Source organism: Struthio camelus, chromosome 21 (genome assembly GCF_040807025.1).
Source record: "Struthio camelus isolate bStrCam1 chromosome 21, bStrCam1.hap1, whole genome shotgun sequence".
NCBI classification, from domain to species: Eukaryota; Metazoa; Chordata; class Aves; order Struthioniformes; family Struthionidae; genus Struthio; species Struthio camelus.
Window position 1 is genome coordinate 7,010,888 of NC_090962.1, and position 22,382 is coordinate 7,033,269.

The 22,382-nt window shown below is 39.8% G+C and overlaps 1 protein-coding gene across 3 annotated transcripts; it reads left to right on the forward strand.

Moving 5' to 3' along the window:
• Positions 1–2,675: 2,675 nt before the first annotated feature.
• On the forward strand, positions 2,676–21,840 carry LOC104141852 (tumor necrosis factor receptor superfamily member 1B). 3 transcript variants are annotated; one of them, XM_068915698.1, is made up of 10 exons: positions 2,676–2,795; positions 11,101–11,203; positions 13,699–13,827; positions 14,961–15,110; positions 16,000–16,093; positions 16,179–16,372; positions 17,156–17,230; positions 18,240–18,277; positions 18,754–19,024; positions 19,633–21,840. In XM_068915698.1, exons 1-10 carry the CDS (start codon positions 2,733–2,735, stop codon positions 19,929–19,931), a joined length of 1,416 nt encoding a protein of 471 aa, XP_068771799.1. In that variant the 5' UTR covers positions 2,676–2,732; the 3' UTR covers positions 19,932–21,840. The 3 variants fall into 3 exon arrangements, with proteins under 3 accessions (XP_068771799.1, XP_068771800.1, XP_009669711.1); XM_068915699.1 differs by having other exon boundaries at positions 20,812–21,840; XM_009671416.2 differs by lacking the exon at positions 2,676–2,795 and adding an exon at positions 3,535–3,614.
• The last annotated feature ends 542 nt before the right edge of the window (positions 21,841–22,382 follow it).

The window sequence follows — 22,382 nt, forward strand, 5'->3', positions numbered from 1 at the left end:
TGCTGCTTGTTTGATAACTGTAAATGTAATAGTGCTGACTATATTTTTGCACAGGACAATGGAAAATGAGCAAGATGACAAAGTGTGCCTTAATAGTCAAAAAAAGGAACCACAAAAACAATTACTTGCTTTGCAGTTTTATCCTGGGCAGAGTACCGTAATAACAGCTGCGCAATTTCAGTGTCTTTTGTCTGAGGCACTTATCTTAAAACACACAGAAGGAACATAAGAACATAAAAAACACCCTCTTGGGCCAGACTAGCGCTCCAAGTAGCCCAATATTTTGTCTCTGACAGTGGCAGTAGGAGATGCTATTTAGGTAGAGCACATAAGCCTGGTTAATATCTGCTGTTTGTACTCCTCATACTTCTGCAGCGTCAGCTGTAATTGGACTAAGGATTTTAGAGAGTTTGTCCTAGCCTTTCATATTAATTGATGAACCTCTTGCCATTTATTTTCCTAATCTCTTTTGAATATCCTGGTACAACTTGCCTCCACGATCTCCTGTGGCAACTGATTACAGATATTTACCATTCACTCGGTAAAGATGTACTTTTACCTGTTTCAGACTGACCTCCTCCTTGTTTCAGTGAATATCACCAATTTGTTATTACAGAATTTAGTGCAATACTGAGTTGCAACAATGTTTTACAATCTCTTTATCCACTGCCTTTATGATTTGTGGTCATATTCCCCTCAGCCTCCAAACTGAGTTCCCACCTTTTTATAATCTTCTTGTACATTAGTTTTTCCATTACCTTGGTCATTTTAGTTGATCTCTTCTATATCTTTTCTAACTTCACAATGTTCTTCTGGAGTTCTGGAGACCCAAACTGTATACTGCATTCAAGAAGAGGATTGGCCAATATTTTAAACGGTGGAAAAAGGATAATTTCTGTTTTGTTCTCTATGCCTTTTTCGATGTGCTCACCAGTTTGTTGGCTTTTTTGGCTGCCCCTGCACGCTAAGCAGATGATTTTAGAGACTTATCAAGGATGACTCCGAGATGACTTTTCTGAATGATAACTGCTAGCTGCAAGTTCAGCACCAGGTAGGTCTGGTTTAGGTTATTTTTCCCTAAATGAAATACCTTGCATCTACCTATACAGAAGCCCATTTGCCACCTTTTTATCTGCCTCCTCAGTTTTTGTGAGTGCCTTCTGGATTTCCTTGCCTTGTCCATTTCATGTAACTACCCGAAGCAGTTTAGTACTGCCTGCAAACCTGGAGATTTCACTGTGCTCACTTTTCTCCACATCACTGATGAAGATTTTGAATAAACCTGATGCTAGTGCTGATTCCTGGGGAAACCTGCTGCTAACTCTTCTCTATCCTGAAAAATGACCGTTGTGCCAAGCTCTTGCCTTCATGTCTTTTAAACCAACCATAACTTTCCTATCCTTTAAGCTTTAAGCAAAATCCATAAAATGACCTTCCCTCCAAACCAATGCAATATAGTTTTTTTGATGATTTTTTGCAAGGTATGCAACCTTGTCAAAGGCTTTTTGAAAATCTTAATGTAGTGTGTCCACTGGATCATCTTTATCCATTAAACCTCTCAATATAGGGGAAAATATGTTATCAAAATTTTTCCACTGAAGAAACAAACACAGAGGGGTTTTCACTTTCCTGGAACCAAAGCCTCAAAGATGAAGTGTGAGAACCTCAGCATTATGGGATCCAGCCATTGACTTTCATCAGTGGATAATCTACCTATAGCACACCTGAAAACTGGTTCTAGTTTTAGGTGTTGCTAGTTCCAGGATTTGCTTCTTGAATTCCATTCTTCTCTGCAAGCCTTGGACATAAAATAATTTCTAAAAATAACTGTTGTCACTGCAGGTGTATGTATTTCATCTACTGAGTCTTGCAAGAGAGGTAATTAGTGAATCCTTTCTGTCTGCTTCTGCGTTTGTACTTACTGTGTTTCATTCAAAAGATAAGCTGCTCCTAATGCTCAGATGGATATCTGAGACTCTGCTTCTTTCAGCTGCCTGTATCGCCCTGTCAATGGCAGTTACAGGAGGTGAAGGAGGAGGCAAAAGCAAATGAACATGTTTAAAGTGCTTGTTGTGTAGCAGAAGGTCAGGTCAGCCAGCACTGACATAGAACAGCGATGCTAGGAGGGAGCAAAACTGAGTAGGACAAACACCGGCCACCCTTTCCTCGCTTCCAGTCAGAGGAGCTCACTGTTTTTCCAGTGCCTACAATTCATTCTAAGCAAACATAGGAATTCCTAATTCGTTTTGGAGACCACCAATTTGTGCATCCACCAGCTGTGAATAACCACGCTCACGTGGCCGTGACCGTTCAAGGACGTTCGTTCTGTACCGACCGAGCTCGTCGTATATTTCAGTTCTGTGTATAACTCCCATCTTTTTACTGGAACAGCTTATTGATGAATCACAGGCGTTGTAACCTGCCCGATCGATGGCAATCGGTTACGTTAACAACACTGGCAACCTTTGAATGAAAAATTAAATGGATTTCAACCCCTAGCCACCCTTCGCTTGTCTCACACGCCCACGTTTCACGGCTGCTACTTTCCCTACCTAGCTGCAGGAGAAACGGTTTTCGGGGGGGAGAGAGCGGTTTAAAACTGGACGAGCTGTAAGAGTTTCTCCCAAGAGCAGAGCGGAGCAGAGCCCGGCGGGCACCGCCCCGCTGCGCTGCGCTCCGCCTCGCCGGGGCCGGGCCGGGCCGGGGCCGGGAGCCGCTCAGTCGGCGGCGGGATGGGGCCGCGCTGGGCGCTCCTCGCCGCCCTCCTCCAGGCCGGCGGCGCCGGGAGCAGCCGGGTGAGTGCGGGGTCGCAGCTCGCATCCCCCTCTCCCCCTTTCCAACCTTCGCTCGTCCTGCTCCCCTTTGGGCTACGTTTTCTTGGCTTCCCGAAGCAGCGGCTAAAGCATCTTTCCCGGATCTACATTAGAAAGGGGCTTGGACTTTTCAGTCCGGTTTGCAAAGGCAACGAGTGTGCTAGCCAGCGCAGAGTGCAAACCCGCGTGTGTTTTACACCGTTGTTTAAACAGGAAGAGCTTGTTGTGCTTTTAGAGGATCGTTTCAAGCCATTCCCTGTCTATCTAGAAAAGCCCTCTAATTTACATCTAAGACCTGATGTGATCCAGCTGCCTCTGTTCCGTTTTATAGCCAGCTCTATTTCTATTTGGCAGTGAATGTTTTTAACTGTTTAAACCAAAGAGCTTGATGGGATCTCTTTGATTTTGACTGGGTTTATGCTGTGGTAGTGTATTGATAGCATTTTTCCATCTGTTTTTAAAGTGTATTGGATCGTGAAGATAGACATATAAATGGTTCTGAGATGCCCAGGTCTTTGCTTTTTTATAGGATGCGCATGTTATTTGCATATTTACTTAATCATATTTATTTAGCCTTGATATGGAAGAATATGAGCAGGATGTCAGAATGTATATTGAACCTGGAAATCGGTGATCTGTTTAAGGTGGACTGGGTGCTATAATTGGTTGATAATAGGTTAGATTAATATTTTCAGCTGCATCTCACCCATTTTGAATTCAGCCCTGGTCTGCTAAAGCGACAGTATTTTGAACCTGATTCCCTGAATACCTTGGACTGGATGACTGGATGGGATGGAGCAGGTAAGGAAGGGAGAGTCTCAGAAGACTCTGTAGAAGACCCTATCACCAACATGTAATGGTAAAGTTCCCTCATGCTCCTGGCTGTCAATTTCAATAAAGAGCTGCGTGATTCAGAAGGAATTAACTCTTCTCACACCCTAAGCGTGATTCTATAATGGTAGGAAACGTGGAGGAAAATTTCAGCATCACTTTTCACATTGTCCTCAGGCTTTTGCTGCACCAGAGAAAAGTCCATTTATAACTTAGAAAACCAAAAACAGTAGCTTCAGAAACACTGCATCTGTGGCAGAGCTGGAAAAAATTCACCTGTTCTACCAATTTTAAGAAGTGACTAGTTAAAGAAAACTTAGTTTGGTTTTGCTGAGGGAGAGAATCCAGGAAGGCAATAGTTCTAGAGTGACACACTTTCTCTTGTTTTTCTCATTCAGCCTAAATTATCTGAAAGAGTCTAGCCTGTGTGTTACTCACAGGAACTGAACATAATTTTTGCCACTTTGAACAACTCAGTCACCAGGTACTTTTAATAGAAACTTTCTTGGTAGCCTGAAGCCTATATATCTGTCCTTTGTAAAGCTGTACAAAGTGCTGTGCAGTGTAGTTGCTGCTCTGTGCAGAGACCTGTTTCAAAATAATAGCAAAATGCTTTTTCCAGCATTTGGCCTAAAAGACACTTATCTCCTCTGGCAGAGTTTTTTGACTGGTACCCTGGGCATCTTAGGAAGGTCATTAGGCAGGTCACAGCCCCTTGACCCCTAGAAATAGGCTTGCACTGCTGAGTTTGATTTGTCCCTAAGGTCTGAGCTCTTCTGTGCCAGCTTTTGGCCTGGTCTCTTTAAGACACAGCAGCAGATAATCTGTCCAATCCAGGTCCCAGTGTCCCCAAAGAAGACAAGTGTTTTAGTTTGAGTTTTGGCTCAGGTTTTCTGGTATTATTCACTTTGTCTTCCTTATTGATTTAACATGTGGATGTAATGCAGAAGGACTCTAGCATTATAGGATATAAGAGAGGAATGAGGCCAGAAATGGTTGGGTTTACACACTGAAACCCTTGACAGGATTGCCAGGTATAAACTGTGCTGAGCTCCAGTTAAGTATAAATGCTCACACAAAGGAAGGCAAAGGACACGTAATTTAAAATGTAGATCCCCTCAACAGCATAGAAATAACGATTTCAAAATTTTCCAAAATATCATATTGTAAGAAAGCCTTTGTGGATGTGTTCCTTGTATTTTATAAAACAAAATTATGTCTTCTCTTTCTCACCCTGAGGCTGTTGGTCGTCTTTACATGGTTTCATCTGTCACCTTTACACTTAGGGCTTACGTATCTTCTCCGTTCCTGCTCTGCTGTCAATATTAGGAATCGGCCTGTCTCTGTTAGGTGCGTCTTCCAGGATGTCTCCATTTAAGCTCAGACTTAATGGGGCCAATCCTGGCTTGCTGATCCTTCCTTGGGAACTTGCTCACCAGCTGCCCTTCCCTGATGGGTGATGAGGATGTGACCTGCCTTTCTGCCACCCAGGCCTGCAATCTGTTGTTCCTCTTGCTTTCCTCCCTTGTTTGTGTGAGTACCTTCACTTTCTACAGGGAAGCTGTAGATTTTCAGGCACATCAGTTTCAACAGTCCCTGTTACTCTTTAAGTGTCACATCTTGATTTAGTAGATAATGTCTTTTATTAGAGCAACACTTGGGAAAACAGACCAGCTTTTGGATACATAAGCCTGAAATTTCAAAACAGAAGAGCTCTTATCCTTGGAAATGTGTATGTTTTTCCAAATATATACATGTATGTAATAAGATATTGTTACTCCCTACAACTTTTGCCTTGCTTCTATTATTTTTGCATATTGTGAATAGGTTGCATATTCTATAGAGACTAATGCCATCCCTTTCAGGGAAAATGAATGTGCTCATATTGTGATGGTGAGTGCCAATGAAGTAGATGATCTTTAACAGTAAGGAAAAATATATTGTTTTCTCAGGGGAGAGGGAAGGTGGAATTGTAAATCTGCTTATCTGTGGCTATGCAGGACTCTTCCTTCTACAACAACATTTACTTCTGCAAAATGCCTTAAACAGACCTGAGGTATTGTTGTGTCTTTACAGAAGTAAATTAGGATATAGGATGGGAGAACAATTCACATGAGGGACATATAATCTTAGAGCAGTATTTGCAGGCGAGCAATTCTGAATGAAACTTTACGCTTTGAGTAGAATTGGTACTGCCTGATACCCTGATAAAACTTCCATTGATTTCAGTTGCTATTATCTGAGACAAATTTAATCCTAAACAGAATTTGTTCTCTAAAGGACCAGTTTAGATAGTTTAAATAGAATTCTGTGTTTTTCTGTCTTGGACTTGTTGCTCAGCCAATGGCATCTCTCTACCACAAGTCTTTTCCATAGAAAAATGGAGAGTCAGAGTCTTTGGTGACTTCATTGTGGTTTCATATGCGTAGAGAACGTTATATGCCAGATGTAGTTCCTGTTCAGACTCCTTTGTTTGACGGTTTGCATTTGAAGAAAGCAACTGTAAGAAATGGAAACCAATAAATGTGTAGAAATGCGAGTTAGGATTGAAGTGTGTGTTTGCATCTTTCTTTTAAATGACCTCCTTGAGTAAAACTGAATGTTAGATAAAAGGATCAATATGTATATACTGTTAGCATGTCTTATTTCTAGTACTGAAGATACTTAAATTTAATTAAACATGAACTCCGAGAACATAAGGAAAAACTGTAAGGCAGGAATTGAAGGAAATTTTCTTTATTCTCGCTAATACTCAGCACACAGGGAATGCCTTACATCGTCACAGTGCTGTAGAAGTTAAGGCCTGGCCTTCTGGCCCTGGCCTTCTTCCCCAATAGATAGAGTCAGGCTAGTGCATTGGCTCAGGTCTTTCTGATTTTGAAGAAGTGTGTATCCGAATCTGGATTTGAACTTTATAACATGGGCTCAGCTCCGGTACAGACATTAGGGTCTCAGTTGTGGTTGGCCTCCACATGACTGCGTGGGAGGGGACAGCCTGTAAGCCCTTTCCCTCCACTAGCGCTGGCACACACAGCGCAGATACAGCTGCAGCCTGAAAATCATGGGATACTGGCATGTACTCTGCTAGTTTTCTCTCCCAGTGGAGATGATAGGATATGAGGAATCTTAGCAACAGTTGTGCTTGTGCACACATGCTTGGAAGGGTCTGTACTAACCTCTCAGCTGGATGGCGGCTGCTGCTGGCCTACTCCTCTCCAGGAACAAATAAGGTCACCTATCTACTGGATGTCTGTAGGGCAGACGAGAAAAGATGCAAACCATGCAGGGACTCTGGGGAGGGAATCTTGAGTCACTGACTTCTTGTACGTAACTTCTCCATTATTGCTTAATACACGGGCATTGCAAAAATATTTACTAGTGAGTGTAGTCAAGGATGAGCGCAGAGTTTACTCATTTCTAATTTGAGCAAACAGAGGCTACTCATGTTTCTTGTGCTGATATCCCAGCACAAGAACCAAGTGCCCACATACGTTGCCTAATTTGATCGGTGTGTATAGAGGTAGACTAAATTTGTTGTTTAATAATGCCCATGCCTCTCTCGCTAGATGGAGTAGGCATTTTGCTTCTACTGGCATCTGTCAGATTAAATGAAGTCTTCCAAATTCATGTTGTCTGTACAAGTTTCTTCAAAAGTTTGCTGTCGTTAGACACTGCTACCTAATCTGGGAAATTGTAAGGCTAGCACAAAAGATACAATACAAGGTTCTCAGTGTTTTCTTCCTCAGAAATGTTTCTCTGGGTTATTGTTACCACGTTTGTAACTGAGAACTTAACCTGAGAACAGGTTTTATTTTTGATTGTTTTCAGATGAGTCACATCAGACCATGAAAGGGTTTCATATTTACATAGTTTTTAAATTCAGAGTTTTTTCCATAATTAGGGATCCCTTTAAATAGAAGGTTATTTTTCTTATCACAATCTACTTGCAGAACAGAGAGTCACATTAAAAGCAGAAGACAAAAAAGGACATATGAGACGTACAAGCAGTAATAAAACATAAAGATTATGGGTTAGATTCTGGTCCCCTGCTCCTTGTCAGTCTTTCAGCCCAAAGTAGCCAATAGATCTGGATGTCAGAGACTTCTGATTTGGGCAACAAATATTGCACTGCCCAACCCAGACCCTAAAATTGCTGAGATGGCTAGAAAAAGTGGAGTTGTCTTATAGCCAAGGAGGCCAGGAGAGTTTTATATCATGTAAGAGGCCTACGTTTGCCCTAATTTGCTCTGAGCAGGAGATCTGGCTGTTGGCCTTGACAGTAGCCTGATTAAATGAATTTACTTTGAAAGTAACTACTAAAATTAGTGATATCCTTCCAGTGGGAACAAAGCTAAGCTCATATGCATGTATAAATTGTATCTACGCGATTACAAGTTATTTTTAATTTCCCATAATGTTCTTTAAGGATAGTTGGCAAGAAATTGGCAATTGTATGTCATCAAGAGCCACAGCTCATCAGATAAACTCTCAGGAAGATTGTATCAGGCAGAAGATATATCCTTTCAAGCACAACTTGAGAGAAACAGATGTGAACCCATAGACCAAAGGTTTTCCTGTGCCTTTAACTCTCAGAACAGTATTTACAACAGATGAGGCAGAGGATGAGGTAAGAACGTTTCTTGCCGGGAAGCCTCACCAGCAGGATAATTTGTGATGTGGTTTGTTGTATTTCTCTCTTTTTCTGTGAGCGCTTGCAGTGACTTTTTCGGATTAAAAATACGCTCAAGTGTTCGTTTTAATGCAGTTTATCATTGTGACTGCAAAAATGCAGCTATAGCACTTGATTTTTCTTCTTTTAATAAATGAGAAAAGAACTTAAAGTACTTCTTATGAGAGCAGAGCCCTTTTCCCCTTCTTCATCAGATTTTCGTGTCAGCTCGCGTTTGCCAATAGTGTGGTTTCTCCATTACTTGTTGCCCTTCCTGGGAGGGTACAGTACCAAGTCCAACATTAGCAGTTGTCAGTGAACCTAGAAGGTTTTGGAAAACCTTATTTTCCTTTTTGAATTATTATGGTTATTATTCTCCTTGATAATGATGAAACTGATAATATTGAAGCTAACCTCCTGGTTCTGCTTCAAAGTGTTCAATCCTCGAGCAAGCCACCTTTAAGTAAGCTCTTTTACCGCAAAGCAAAAGTGGAGGCCAAAGGAGTTTTTGGAGACAGTTGTGACTGCAGCATGGCTCCTGTAAAACTGGCTTTGCTCTCATGAAAAGACAAAGAGCAGAACTTGGAAAACTCAGTTTGTGCTCAGCAACTGGGTCTGATTTCACCTGCCTGTCAGAAGCTCTAAGGGATGAAGGCAATACCTTGCTAAGCAGTTGAAGATTTTAGGAAGCAAGTGGTGGATTGCTACGTTAGGGTACAGTCCCTGTTTTCTGCTTGGGATGAACACTTTCTGTGTCAGCCTCTGAAGAGAGGCAACCTGTTCTGGTGTTTGAGGTGAATGGTTTCTTGTCATTCTTCCCCGCCCCATTGCAGTTTCTAGGCAGTTAAAAGGGTCTTTACTCTTCTGTTCTTCCATTTGTGACTTGACTGTTTATCGTTGATCTGTCTGTGAGAGAATAGGGTGGGTACTGGTGAAACCCTACCCCAGTCTCTCTAGTTTTGAGTCTTCAGCTCAACCGACTGATCAGAGGAGATCAGAATCGTCCCGATTCTGGTCAGTGTCACCAACTTTCGGTGTCTTAAATAGGAGCTGTGAAACTTTTACCTAAATAGTTTGCCTTCCTTTTTTCTTTTCTTGAGCAAATACTCAAATCCAAGAAGGCCCTTCTCTGACTTCACATTCTAGGAAAAGGTTCTTTTTAGCAATGACCACTGAGTAGATGTGTCAAACCCTGCTTCTGATGTACAGCTAGATAAGAAGTAAACTCTTTCAACAAGCTCCGTAAGAAAATATTGGATTCCCTTTAAGTAATTGTTGAGAGTGGGAAGTGTTAATCTACTTTGTCAGTAATGTGGAGACACAATAGATAATCAACATGGTTTTTCAGTAAGGGGGAAGGATATTTTCATTACCGGCCTCCAAAGAGCTTGTTCCTGTTTTGATTTCTCTTTTTAATTATATTTGGAAAGTGCTTCTTTTAATGTGTATAGACTATACATGGAACAATCTCTTCATACTGCAGGGAGTTGAGCAGTGTCACATAGTTTTTGAACAGCATCCTAGAAGGAAACTCCTACACTTATACTACCTAATAGCCTTTTTCTTTTATTCACACTGAGTACGTTTTTCCCCTTTGACAACAGATGTCCGGTCCTCAAATATTTTGACATTTGTTCTTTGAAGTCATTGACCCGTGCTAATTTATATGAGCTGAACAGTAGGTACAGTGTATTTTATGACTATTTCATATGCACTTCTTTAAGACTACACAATTGCTCCTTTTCGGAAGAGGCAGTGCTGTTTTGAAGGACATCACTTTTTTTCAAAACATCAAGGCTTCTCTGGTTCAGAAAGGAATTGGAAAATATTTGGAATGATAAAAGCCTTTCTTTCTCTCCTTTGTTGAAAACAGTTTTAATACTGTTACAGATTCTTTGACTGAAGAGATTGTCTTGCCTGTAGATTGCATGGGTGTAAGTGGGGGTGTAATGAACATAAACACAACAGAGAATTGAACTTTAGTGTCCAGTGTCCTTGGGCCTACAGAAGAAAACAGAAGTACCCTCTCAAGTGTTGCAGTTGTGCTAGACCCACAGCTCCCTTTGCTGCTGGCTCAGGAGGCCTGAGGAAAACAACAAGTAGCAAAGTCGATCCCTTCTTTTTCTAAATGTGGCTCTAAATGTGTATACGGAGCAGACCTGCTAAGTAAAAAGGTATCATTTTTCACATAGCCACTTTGCAGAAAACACCTCTCTCTGCAAACCTGAAGGTAAGAACGTAGGTTTCAGTCTGCTGTTTTGCCAAAGGCCATTTGAATCACACCGACTGAGAAAGGGTACTTAGCCCTTTGGTTTAGCAGATTCACTGGTGGCCAGCTGTGATGCTAATCCCATGATTCCACTGTACTCTTCTGGCTATTAAACCTGGAGAATCACTTTGGGCACTGTGACAAATTGAAGATAGATCTTCAGAAACAGAGGAACCTTTGAATGATGTCAAAGCCTTGTTGAACTCAAGCAAGTCTGGTATGTTGAACTGTGAATGAGACATGCATTAATTATGACAGCTTTTAAAGACCTTGAATTTATAATCTGTCTTTATTGTGATGAAAAAATGTGCCAAAAAAGGTAGCTTTAACCTGTGCGCTCTCCTTACGCTTTTTTGGCCTCTGTTTCTTTCTATTTGGTCAGGCCTGCATCAGTGTCTTGGAAAGGAAGATGATTATAATTGCGCTGATCTTTAAATGTTTGTCTCTTTTGAATGTCTACATGAGGGTCAGGATGGATGGACTTGTGGTTCATGGTTTTTTCCTTTAATTTCTCCTAGGAATATTCATTACCTTATACACCACAGTTTGCACAGTGCAAGGACCCCAGCAGGGAATTCTATGAAGAAAGACTTAATAAATGTTGCAGTCAGTGCCCTCCAGGTAACTTATAACTTACACTATGACTTTACATGGCCAAATTCAATCAATTTTCAGATGAACACTGTGTGTTTTGATTATCGACACATGTGAAGAACATCAGAGTTTTGCAATTTTAATGCGCTCTTAGCTAGAAGAACATAAAATGCTGTGACTGTAAAAATATCTGCAAGAGAGACACACTGTTCACCAAAGCTGGAGTTTTGTTGCCGGGTTAACCTAGTTGAGGCTTATCAGGAGGATGACCTAGGCTGCTGAGCTCTTATAAGCTCAGCTTTGGATGATTTTTTGATCAAAGTAATTTTTAATTGTACATCTGTATTTAAAAAAAAAAAAAAGCAAGCAACAGATAACTAATGAAATTGCAAAACTGAAACAACAAATACCAGACCAAAGCCCTGTAATAACATTGTAAAACAGGGTATGAGGTAGAGCTTAATTTCTGTACTTTGATAATATCACCTATATAAGGGGGTTTTCCACTGGGCAGGTTAGTCTATAATTGCTCATTAAGGAAGTTTTTTGTCTTTACTGTAAAGCAGCCACTGCAGACCACTATCAGAGGTAGTACAGAGAAACATGAATACTGAAACTGTTTTTCTCATTTGAGGTGTCATGTCTTACACTCCAGTGATAATTATTAGCGATCTTTTGCTAGCAAACAGCTACTGAGTGCAGACAGATGGGGGTGTTGAGGGTTTTTTTTTTGGTAGTAGTGACATTCTAATATTTTAGTAATAGAGTTTTTGCAACAAGCTGTCATTATATGATGACATTAGACACAGCAAAAAGATGCATATTTGTCTCATGACATGCTGAGCAAACAAAATTTGTCTCCATAAATGCTAAGTTCCTGTCAGAGTGATCCGGAAGTTTAAGCAGGAAACCAGTATATGCTGAAGCAGCAACAGTTGCTTGAATTAACGAAAAATGTCTAGATAGACCTGTCAAACTTCCTTTGTTAAAAACACGGTGGAAGCAAAGATGATGATTCATAGCTGAAACCTCTGTCTATTCCAGTAAATAGTGGTCAGTCTGTAATATGAACCTGTCCCCTAATTTTTAATTTTTCAGAATAACAAACTCTGGACAACTGTTTGTAGGAAACCTAACATATTTAATTATGTTATTATCAATTGAAATGTTTTTACCATAATTTAGCAAAAATTTGGAGCCGAAATCATTAGCAGGATGTGGGAGGCAGTATTTTCAATTTGAAGTACGTGTACTCAAAAACAAAGTCTTTGGCAATAGTTTCCATGGCTCACCTCCGGCCCTTCTTTTTTTGGAGAACAGAAGTTCTCCAAACAGCTCCAAAGGCTATCTCAGTGATGCCTCCTGCCTTCTGATTATGTATTCCAGGTTATTTCCTTATAGGATGTGAGATATTGACTTTTATCTTCTTCCTCCTTTCAAGCAAGGAGGGAAAGACTGAGTTAAGGTGTTTCCCTTTCTCCAAAAAGGATATGTTGGAGCTTATGTTTACTCATTCCCACTGTTACACCGTTTACTCGTTCCTACTACCACACTCGGTCTGGTGAGAAGAGTTGGTGGAAAGAGTAGCTGTGGTTTTCCTAGTAACCACCTGCCAAAACCTTGAGTGTTCACCTCACTGTGTATCCCTGGAGAAACTGTCTTTGACAGCTTTTGATTTCATTTAGAGTGCCAATAGCTTCAGAAACTCATTGCTTTGATCTGCTAGGACTCACTGAAGATGTTTAGTTTCAAAGATCATTGCAGAGACATAAGGAGCAGGGCAGTGCAAATGATGAAAGAGGCATTAAAAAAAATGTTCCTCATTATTCCTTCAAATCCCAGAGCCTCCTCTGAGATTGTTCACTGGGTCCCTTTTCACTCCTGTAGTAGTTCAGGACAGTCAGGGGACAGTCATTGTAGGATTCTTTTCTGGCTTTGCCATTGCTCTAACAAATTTTAGGTGAAGGAAAAAGAGTAAGCATCTGTAAAGAGTTAGAGCTTAAGTCCCTTCAGTAGTGACAAGTGGTGAAGTTTTAATTCAGGTCTGTTTGTGAGAATGATATTTATTATGCCTTCTTCACTTGCTGTTGTTAAGGTAGTAAGGGCCTCCCCCAGATACATCATTCTAGCACGTGCCTGACTTTCAGCATGAAACACCATCCTGTGTGTTTCACCACAAAACATATTTTCTATGAGGGTAGAAAAACTTTTTTTTACATACTATGGTAACTGCATGTAAGCACATGCTGAGGACTTTTTCTCAGGTTTGATGCCTTTTTACTTTGAAGTTGGCTGGAAGTCACTGACTTGAACGTAGGAAAAGGTGTCAAACGTGAACGACAAAGAAGAGGTCAGAATTTCTCTGTGTATACATGCAGTCCCCGTTTAGATGAGTGCCTGCTTGGTGTGTGCTACCAGTCTGATGGTGGCAGTCACAGGAAAAGCTTTATACAGCTAAGAATGAAACTTACCTTAATTCCTAGTGATTCCTAGTGATGAGATGCTTTCACTGTTTTTTATAGGTCAATATAAGTTAGAGAGCTGCACTGACAGCGTGGACACGCAATGCAGTCCCTGTGAACCTAACTCATATACAGCGATCTGGAATTGGTCTCCTCAGTGCTTTGCCTGCTTACCACCTTGCAGGAAAGGTAGGCCTGAATTATTAAAGGGACTTTTGTGCCTTTAACAGCCTGCTCCAAGAGCTGACGTGGTTTAATCTGGTCTTTTCTCCTAAGGAAAATCTTCAAGAGTTTGAATCTGCAACTTGTATGTTCCCAATGAACATTTTCCATTCTGATGTTTATGGTACTGATAAGATTTTGGAAAAAAAAAAAAAACAGGGAAAAATCTTGTAGCTCTTTGGCCCCCTCCTTTCTTTTTACGTCCTAAAAATTTGACAACAGTCTTGTATGCTTGGAAACTGAGGCATTCTATCCCTGAAGTAGGTGCAAACATCCTTAGTAGAGTCACTTCCTGCCTATACTGTCCAGCCAATGGAGCTAATACCTGACTTTCACATGGGTAAGTGGACAATTTCTAGCATCCAGTCATTCCTTGGTCTGTATGCTGGGCTGCCAAAGGCAAACACCAGTTGTGATACTCCCATATTATTTTTATTGCATTTGCTAAGTGACATAGTCAGTGAAATGATGCTGGTTCAGTTCACTATAGGGATCTTAACAGCACACGAAGGAGATGGTAACGTCTGTATGTTGGTCTAATAGACAATGTGAACTAACAAATTCAGTCATGCTGTTCCCTATTGTTTCTAATGGAAAGTGGTATAGAAAACTATTTGACTCATTAGCAAATGAGTGTTAAGGATCCAAACCAAAGTCATTTGAAGGACCTCTGATCTAAACATAATCTTACAAAATTGATCAACAGAGGCTGAAAATGTCCATAATAAGGTTTCCAGTTACTTTAAATGTAGTTGCATGATCTGCATAGACTACAACCCTTAGTATGGCCTCCAGATACGGCAGCGATGAGCATAGATAACACAAATATGTATATTTATGGTCATAATACAACTGTAGGTACAGAGTTCCAAGTGTGAATTCTCCAAATGCAAATTTCACCTCTAAAGGAGAGGCAGATCTTCTGAAAATACAGATGTTGGGCATGTAACTTTTTTTTTTTATGATGGTACATTAGTCAGAAGCTGCAAAATTGTCCTCAGTTTTTGGTATATGAACATCACCTCACAGTCACTTGAAACACTGGACAGTGGTTTTAATTGTTGCTAATGACATTTGCCTTTTTCTTGTTTTAAAAACAGGTTTTGTGCAGGTTCAAACGTGCACGAAGTCACAGGACAGAATCTGTAGCTGCCCACCCAATGAGTATTGCATTTCAAAAATATACCAGTACTGCAAAATATGTAGAGTGCATAAAAAGTGTGGAAAAGGTTACAGAGTTTCCAAAAGAGGTAATTTAATTCTGAACACTCAGAATCTACACACGAAATAGCTTTACTGTATGAAGAGAATTATTTTTACCTTAATAGTCCATAAATATTTCCTAATTTGCCTTGAACTCAGTAAATTACAGGAATAATGTATTTTAATGCCCTGCAGTTATGTATTCTTTCTAATGCAACCATTATTTTAGCAAGTAGGCAGTAAATAGAGCAACAACGTTCTCAAGAGGCATATTGAAAGGGACAAAATGTCTCAATCTTATATTACCGTGTATCATTCAGTTCCCTGATCCAACTTAATTTTCCTTTCTTTTGCTGCGCTGTGTGATTTCTTTCATACAAGTGACTCAGATTCATGACCACTTAATGCCTGCTTAAACCCTTAAAGCAGGGCTTCAGGTTGAATTTAGGATATAGTAAGCAACAATGACTCTGTGCTGTCCTGCAGAGGAGTTAATTTCTCTATTAGATGATGAAATTTACCACTCTGACAGTGTAGTTGTCTCAAAATGATAAACAATTTTCAGAGAGGTGGATTGCCTACTAATTGTAAGCCATTAAGGCACACTTGAAAAGAGCCAAAACTGCAGCAGAATTGAATAGGGGGTCAGCCTATCAGAGACTAGAGAAAAGGCTCAGCTTGTCTGTAGTGCAACATTTTAACTTTTTTGTAGGTTTTAACAGTCTTTGGAAAAGACTGACTATTAAGGGCACAAAAATAACAGCTGATGAATCTTCAGATTTGTGTTTGGGTGGTATGTTTCATATTAATCATTTCTGTGACAGTCGGCGTCTGCCTTTTGTGTACTCGCTTCTAGGATCTGTACTACAGAAATCGATCATTCATTCCTGGTTCTCACTAGATGACTAACTGGAGTTTTTCTACTTTTTTTTATAGGAACAGACAGCACAGATACAGAATGTAAACCTTGTCCTCCTGGCACTTTCTCAGATGAGGAATCTTATAATACCAGCTGTATACCGCATAAAGTGTAAGCCAGCGTTTCTGTCTAATAGCAACCTTTAACTGTGCCTAGGGTTGGTTTCTTTTCTAACCTCTCTCTTTGTTTCTTGTAGTTGTAAATCGGTGGCTATTCCAGGAAACAGCGTGAATGACACTGTTTGCAGTGACTCGGGAATAACACTTGCCACAGCTCTACCTCATACTGTTGTGAAACCTGTGCTGACCCAAAGTTCGACTTCCAACAGAGCTGAAATATTAACTCGACCTGTCATTCTAAGCGCTGCGCCTGATATGTCTCACATCATTGGTGACTTATTCATTCATTCAAAGTCAATTTTTGTCTAGCTAGGAAGCAAGATTATATTTAGTTCTCAGTTCCTCTCAGAGACCAATTACTTGTACCCAAATAGAACTTCAGAACTGCTGAGTTCATTCAATATGATGCTGCTTGTACTGGGTTGCGTATTATTTACCTATGTATTTGCCTTACCTCAGTGCATTTTACAGTCCTCGCAATTCTGGCAATATTTCTAAAAAGCGCAGAACTAGATTATGCACTGCATTTCCTAAGAATTGCTGCTGCGAAGGGGGAGCTGGTAGAAACGGCTTGCATCTTACATTCTAGGTTGAGGCGAACTTGACTTAATGATCTTCCTGGAAAGTGGCCTTTGGAGACTTCTGGCAGTCTTTCCCAGGACAGGAAATCCTTATAGCATTGATAAGTGTGGACATATTCTTTCCTGTTTACAGCCTATCCTGCAGGCATACGCGTTTAGGAGCATTTTGGGTTGCCTGGCCTTATACTTAATGTACTGTTGCTAGCCTAGTGAGATTCCTTTTGTGACTGAGGCCAGAAATCTGTCCTTACTTTTCAGCACAGGAAAATTCAATTTTATGAAGTGGAGGAGACTGAAATGCGACCTTGGTACCCAGTAACCCAAGACATCAAATGTGAATGTCAGACGCAGCGGCTACTTGTAAATTTAGCTTTTGTAGTCATAGACAGAAACTATGAAACTACTTCTTTCGAATTCTCTCCTTTTTCAGATGGACCTGCTAAATAACTTACCTTTTTTATTATTATTTTCAGGATCAGTAACAGGGCTATTGTTATTGGTCTTGATAATTGCTGTTTTGGGATATTGCTTAGTCTCCAAAAAAAAAGGTAAGACTCACGCAGTGAAATAAACAGTTCTGTAAGAAGTAGTGACACCTGGTTTCCTGTTAATTTGAGCCTAGCGGTTGACTGACTTTAGTGTCTTAGAAGGTGCTAGCTTTGAAGTTTTTCTCATGGCTGGATATGGATGCAGGCGCTCTAAGGTGTAGGTTCTTTGATGTGTGAGTTCACTTTTTTTTTTTTTGCAAGGGAAAGACCTTTATTTGCATGTTCTGCTTCACTGGCTGGTAACCTAGCTTCAGGAAAGTTCAGAGGAACTTTTGACCTCGTTCCTGTGTTACATTTGGGTGAAATTGGCCAAAGGGTTCAAAGATCAATAGGGGAAAGAGAGACTAATCAAAAACTCATGCAAAGCACCATGTTCACATAAACTTTGCAGCCACATAAAATCAGAATTAAAAAAAAATACTCTAGAATATTCCATATGCATTTATATTAAAAGTATCTTTATTAGATCACATGGGGTGAAATTCATATCAATACGGGGATACAAGGAAGGTGCCCTATTCAAATCTCTTCTTCCTTAGATTGTAGACAGTTGTCTAAGCATGCAACGTCCCAGTGGAGTTGGACAACTGTGCAGCAATCTCCTACTGTAGCTGGTTAAATATTTCGTGCTTCATCATTTAGGCATTAGACATTACCAGATGTTATTACTATCATTTAGCTGTCATGGACATATGTCATTGTTACTGGTACCTTTTTTCATTGACACAATACTGGAGAAAAATGATTGTTTAATTCACACAGGGAATCCTTTGTTCACTGGCCAAATTCAATGCACTTTACAAAACTAGTGCAATACAAAAATTTACAACATTTTCAAACAGCATGCACTAACAATTTGGCTTCATCCATAGATCACAGAGGAAATAAAACTAAACGTACATTTGGAGTTTATTCTAGCAGCAGAGGGCATCACTCAGGCTAGTTAAGGTGAAGCTTTTGCAACTTAAACAAATTTTGATGCTAATGAACCCTCTTTCCTCACTTGCAGCACTTTCATGTTCTCCACCGACTAGAAAAACAGATTTGGTGAGTATGACTCATTCATTCCTTTTCATCTGCTCCATTTCTTTAACTAATAGTTAGCTAGAAATCATGTCATCTCAACTAGTTACCAGTATAAGAAAATTGCACAGCAGAAAGGTAAAACTGTAGTGAGGAGGGGCTGGTTTGGTCCCCAAGTTAGTGCCTAAGATGCACCTGTCCTGACTGACCCATCCCCACATTATTTCAGGCTATTTTAGCCATGTAAGTTAGGTGTGATTCAGAAGACCACACTTCAGAGCCGCATTCCTTAGATAATAAGTGAAGTGCTGTAGGTGCCTTCAAGAGACAGATTCATTTTGTTGAATGCCTGATGAGCTAGTATGAATATTATTTACAGTTATCACTATGCAAATGGAGATTATTAAAGTAGTTTCTGTAGATACCTAAGTGCTGACCAGTTTTAAAAAAAAAAACAAAAAAAAACACTAAGGTTCTGCATTTTTCTGCAAATGTTCCAGCCTTTTTCCCCTACAGAGAAGCAGTGTGACAAAAAAATAAGAAATACAGAATCACAGAACTCCAGTAACTCTGAACAAGAGGAACAGCATCTCTTGGGAACTGCCAGGTCAAGCAGTAGCTCTCTGAATAATCAGGCTGGGTCTACAATGGTCAGTGTAATAAGTAACAAGAACAATGAAAACAAAGAAATGGAAGGATTTCAGCAGCAATATTCAGCCGCAGAAGGTTGTAAGCTTCACAGCGGAGGCAGACACAACTCTGCAAGTTCAGGTAAGAGTCTGTCAACCCTTTTTGAAATTTTTTTATCAATGATGAGTCTTTTTAGCGGAAGTTTAAATGGCAGTGTAAAACATCAGACCCATGTTCAGCAGAGAGAGTATTTAGGAGCTTTTTAAAGGAGAAGTGATCGCTTTAAGTTGTCAGCCTGGAACAGTAAAGACAGTGTGCTCGGTGTGCTCAGCTGCAAAACTGTTTTTTGCAGACTAGGGAATCAGGGTAATGGTAGGCATGTACCTGTGAGTGGGAGAAAGAGACAAAGGGAGCAGTAAGAAAAGATGATTGGCAAAGGCATCTGAAATGGAATGGGGACTAAGAAAAAAGAAACAAATGGGCAGGGAGTTGCTGTGATCCATGTCTCTGTATTAGTTGTTTCCTTCTGTTTTTATCCCTGGGATGATATGTAGATTTTATTGTATCCAAAAAAAAAAAAAAATCAAAAGGTTTGCAGAATCAACTCCACCAGCTTGCATAAATTACCTGAAGCAAGGAGATAGTTAGTCTATTTTAACTTTTAAGTCAAAGAACTGGATAAAGAATCCAGCCATCCTATTCTGGGTTTCATTCTTCCATGCTTAATATGTTTTTTGTTTATTTGATAGAACACTCTGGTAATGGAGGAACCCAGGTGAATGTGACTTGTATTGTTAAAGTATGTAATTCGGACTGCAGTTCCCAGTTCCCAGAACAGACTAGTTCAACTAGCATGGATTATGGAAATGCTCCCTATTATTCTCCAACAGGGGAAGAAATTCCCCTTTCAAAAGAAGAAAACCCCTTGAAAAAAGAAACTGAAATTCAGATCTCAGTGGAAACCGAGGACAATTTACTTCAAGACTTACTTCCGGAAGAAAAGAAGTTTCCTTTGGGTATTCAAGATGTGGGGATGAAAACTAGTTAAAGGAGATGACAGATTACGTATTGAGTGCCTGATAAAATTCACCAAACAACCTCTGATCTTCTAAAATAAACATTATGTTAAATGTAGCAATCCTACAGAGACTTGAAATCTCAGACGAATATAGACATGGGATTTTTTGAGATTTTAAATCTCTTTTTTTGTTGGCCTTGAGAGTCAAAAGACAATCTTTGCAGTTTATAAGAAGCTACCACTCTTTAATGCTTTCTTTTCTTTTAAACTGAATGCCTTACCCTTCCCTTTCTTCTGTGATACATCTTGATCATACCTCAGAGGCCTTTGTTAGCTTTGAACAAAAACTGTTTTCTAACTTTATGCCATTGACTTTTCTGCTGAGACTTCTTGTGATGATAATTTGGGTTCATATATGCCACCTGTTGAGAACATGACTGCAACCAGCCCTTCTGAGAGACTAGAATTAAATTATCAGTCATCCAATGCTAATATGCTATTCGTGTGGTTTTAACTTTAAAACTATTGCATTCAATTTCTTATCTTCATGTATGTATATCTACTAGCCCTTTGGATATTTTTATTGTTATGATTTGCTTCCTTTTATCCTTGGACCAAACTTTTCAATTCAAGCTTAAGTAGATTGAGGAGCAAAATCTTTTACAGTTTCTCTACTAGATTACAACTATTCTGTTATTTCAATAGCTGTACATATTATTTTAGAAAAGGAAATCTAGATTAAAAGTTTTTTATCTTGAAGCAGACAGTTACATTCCTCTTATTGATGGTTCTAAAGTCTGACATCTTTGTGTCACGGCTGCTTTAATATGGTTCCCTGATTGATTCTGCCCTCATTTCTGAGGCTGTCAAGGTTAACCATAAACGCACAATATTTTTCTCTACGTTACAGTGAACATTAGAGAAGATCCAGACAGCTCACCCCCATTGACCTCAGGTAAAGGACTATCTCTTCGTGATTGCATGGCATAATCTGTGAAAAGTGGAATTGATTCAAAGCTCAGAACCAGAAAATCCTGTTGTCCTCCGCTTGTTGATCCACACTGGAGATCCATCCACCTCTTTACAGAAAATTAGTAGAGGTTCTTCTTGAATTCAGGTGGAAGTCTTTGCTTTTGGAATTCCATTTCTAGGTTTGCATATCCCATAATTATGTTTTATGTATGTGGACTGATTGACGGTTATGGGGTCTATATTTAACCAGAATTTGCAATACGGTGTCTGAATTATAGTCAAGTGAAATCAGACAGCAGTCAAAATTTTTTCTTTTATTCCATGAAAACATGCTGGCTTACCTCAAGAGTAACTAAATACATGTTATTTCTGAGGCCTTAGGTTGAAAAAGGATATCTTGGAATAGCATTTATTCTACAACTACAGAAAAGATTCAGAATTTAGTTCACGTGGAAGTTGAACATTTATATTTCTGTCAGGCTTATTCCCATTCTGTCTGGAACTAAGGACTGGCAAACAGACTTTTAATCCTACTATGAAAACTTTGTAAAACCCTACTTTAAATTTGTACTTGAAAGTACCTTTCAGAAATGGAAACAGTGATACTATTACAAAATTACAGGATTGATGCAAGAAAAGTACCTAATTTTATCTAAGCTTTGAACCTCCTGCACTGTACTGAACATTTTCATATCTTGCTCATCAGCTCCCAGTATTGGGACCATGTTGAAGAAGCAGCTGAAGATTTTTGAAGTTTAAAACATATTTAAAAGGATTTTACTGCTTATGTCAGTAAATTTATTGGATTTTCAAATTATGAAGCTGCATGGTAGAAGGAAAATCCAGGTTTTACGTTGGAAGTATGAAAAATGTGCTTGTGTTTGTTTATAACAAGTAAAAAAGTCTCTATTTTTATAATGACGTATGTCTTAAACGTCTCATTAAACAAAAATTCTTATTTTTAAAAGGGGTTGTTTCATTTCACGGTTTGAACTACCGCGTTCGAAACGATTTCATTTCTCTCAGTGTTACGGGGAAGTTAAAAGAGGAGCGATCAACGGCAATCTCCTTTCCCACTGTCTGCGCGCAGGCACTAGGATTAACGTTATGGAGGGGTCTGTAACTAGCCGTTCTTTTTTCATTTCGGGGTAGATTAAAAAAGTCACAACCGTAACCTCCAGTTTGGGCAAATGGTTCTTTAATAGTATGCATCCCCGTGTGATGCAGTAATAATAATATTAAAAAAATAAGTGGGATTGCATTCCTTGAGCATATAAATGGTTACTACTTTAAAGGCAGCTTCTGTTCCTCAAGGGTAGGAATTAAAAACTCGTGCCTCCTCATTAGCACAGCCCTTTCCCCACTGTCTTTTGCTAGACCAGAAATGTCACCCACCACCCTCGCTGCCGACGATGCAGCGCTGAAATCAGGTCTCCGGGGCTTTTCAGGTGGTTTTTCTATGTCACAGGGGGAAGCCTGTGCTGTCCTGCGAGCCCGGGGGGGGGGGGG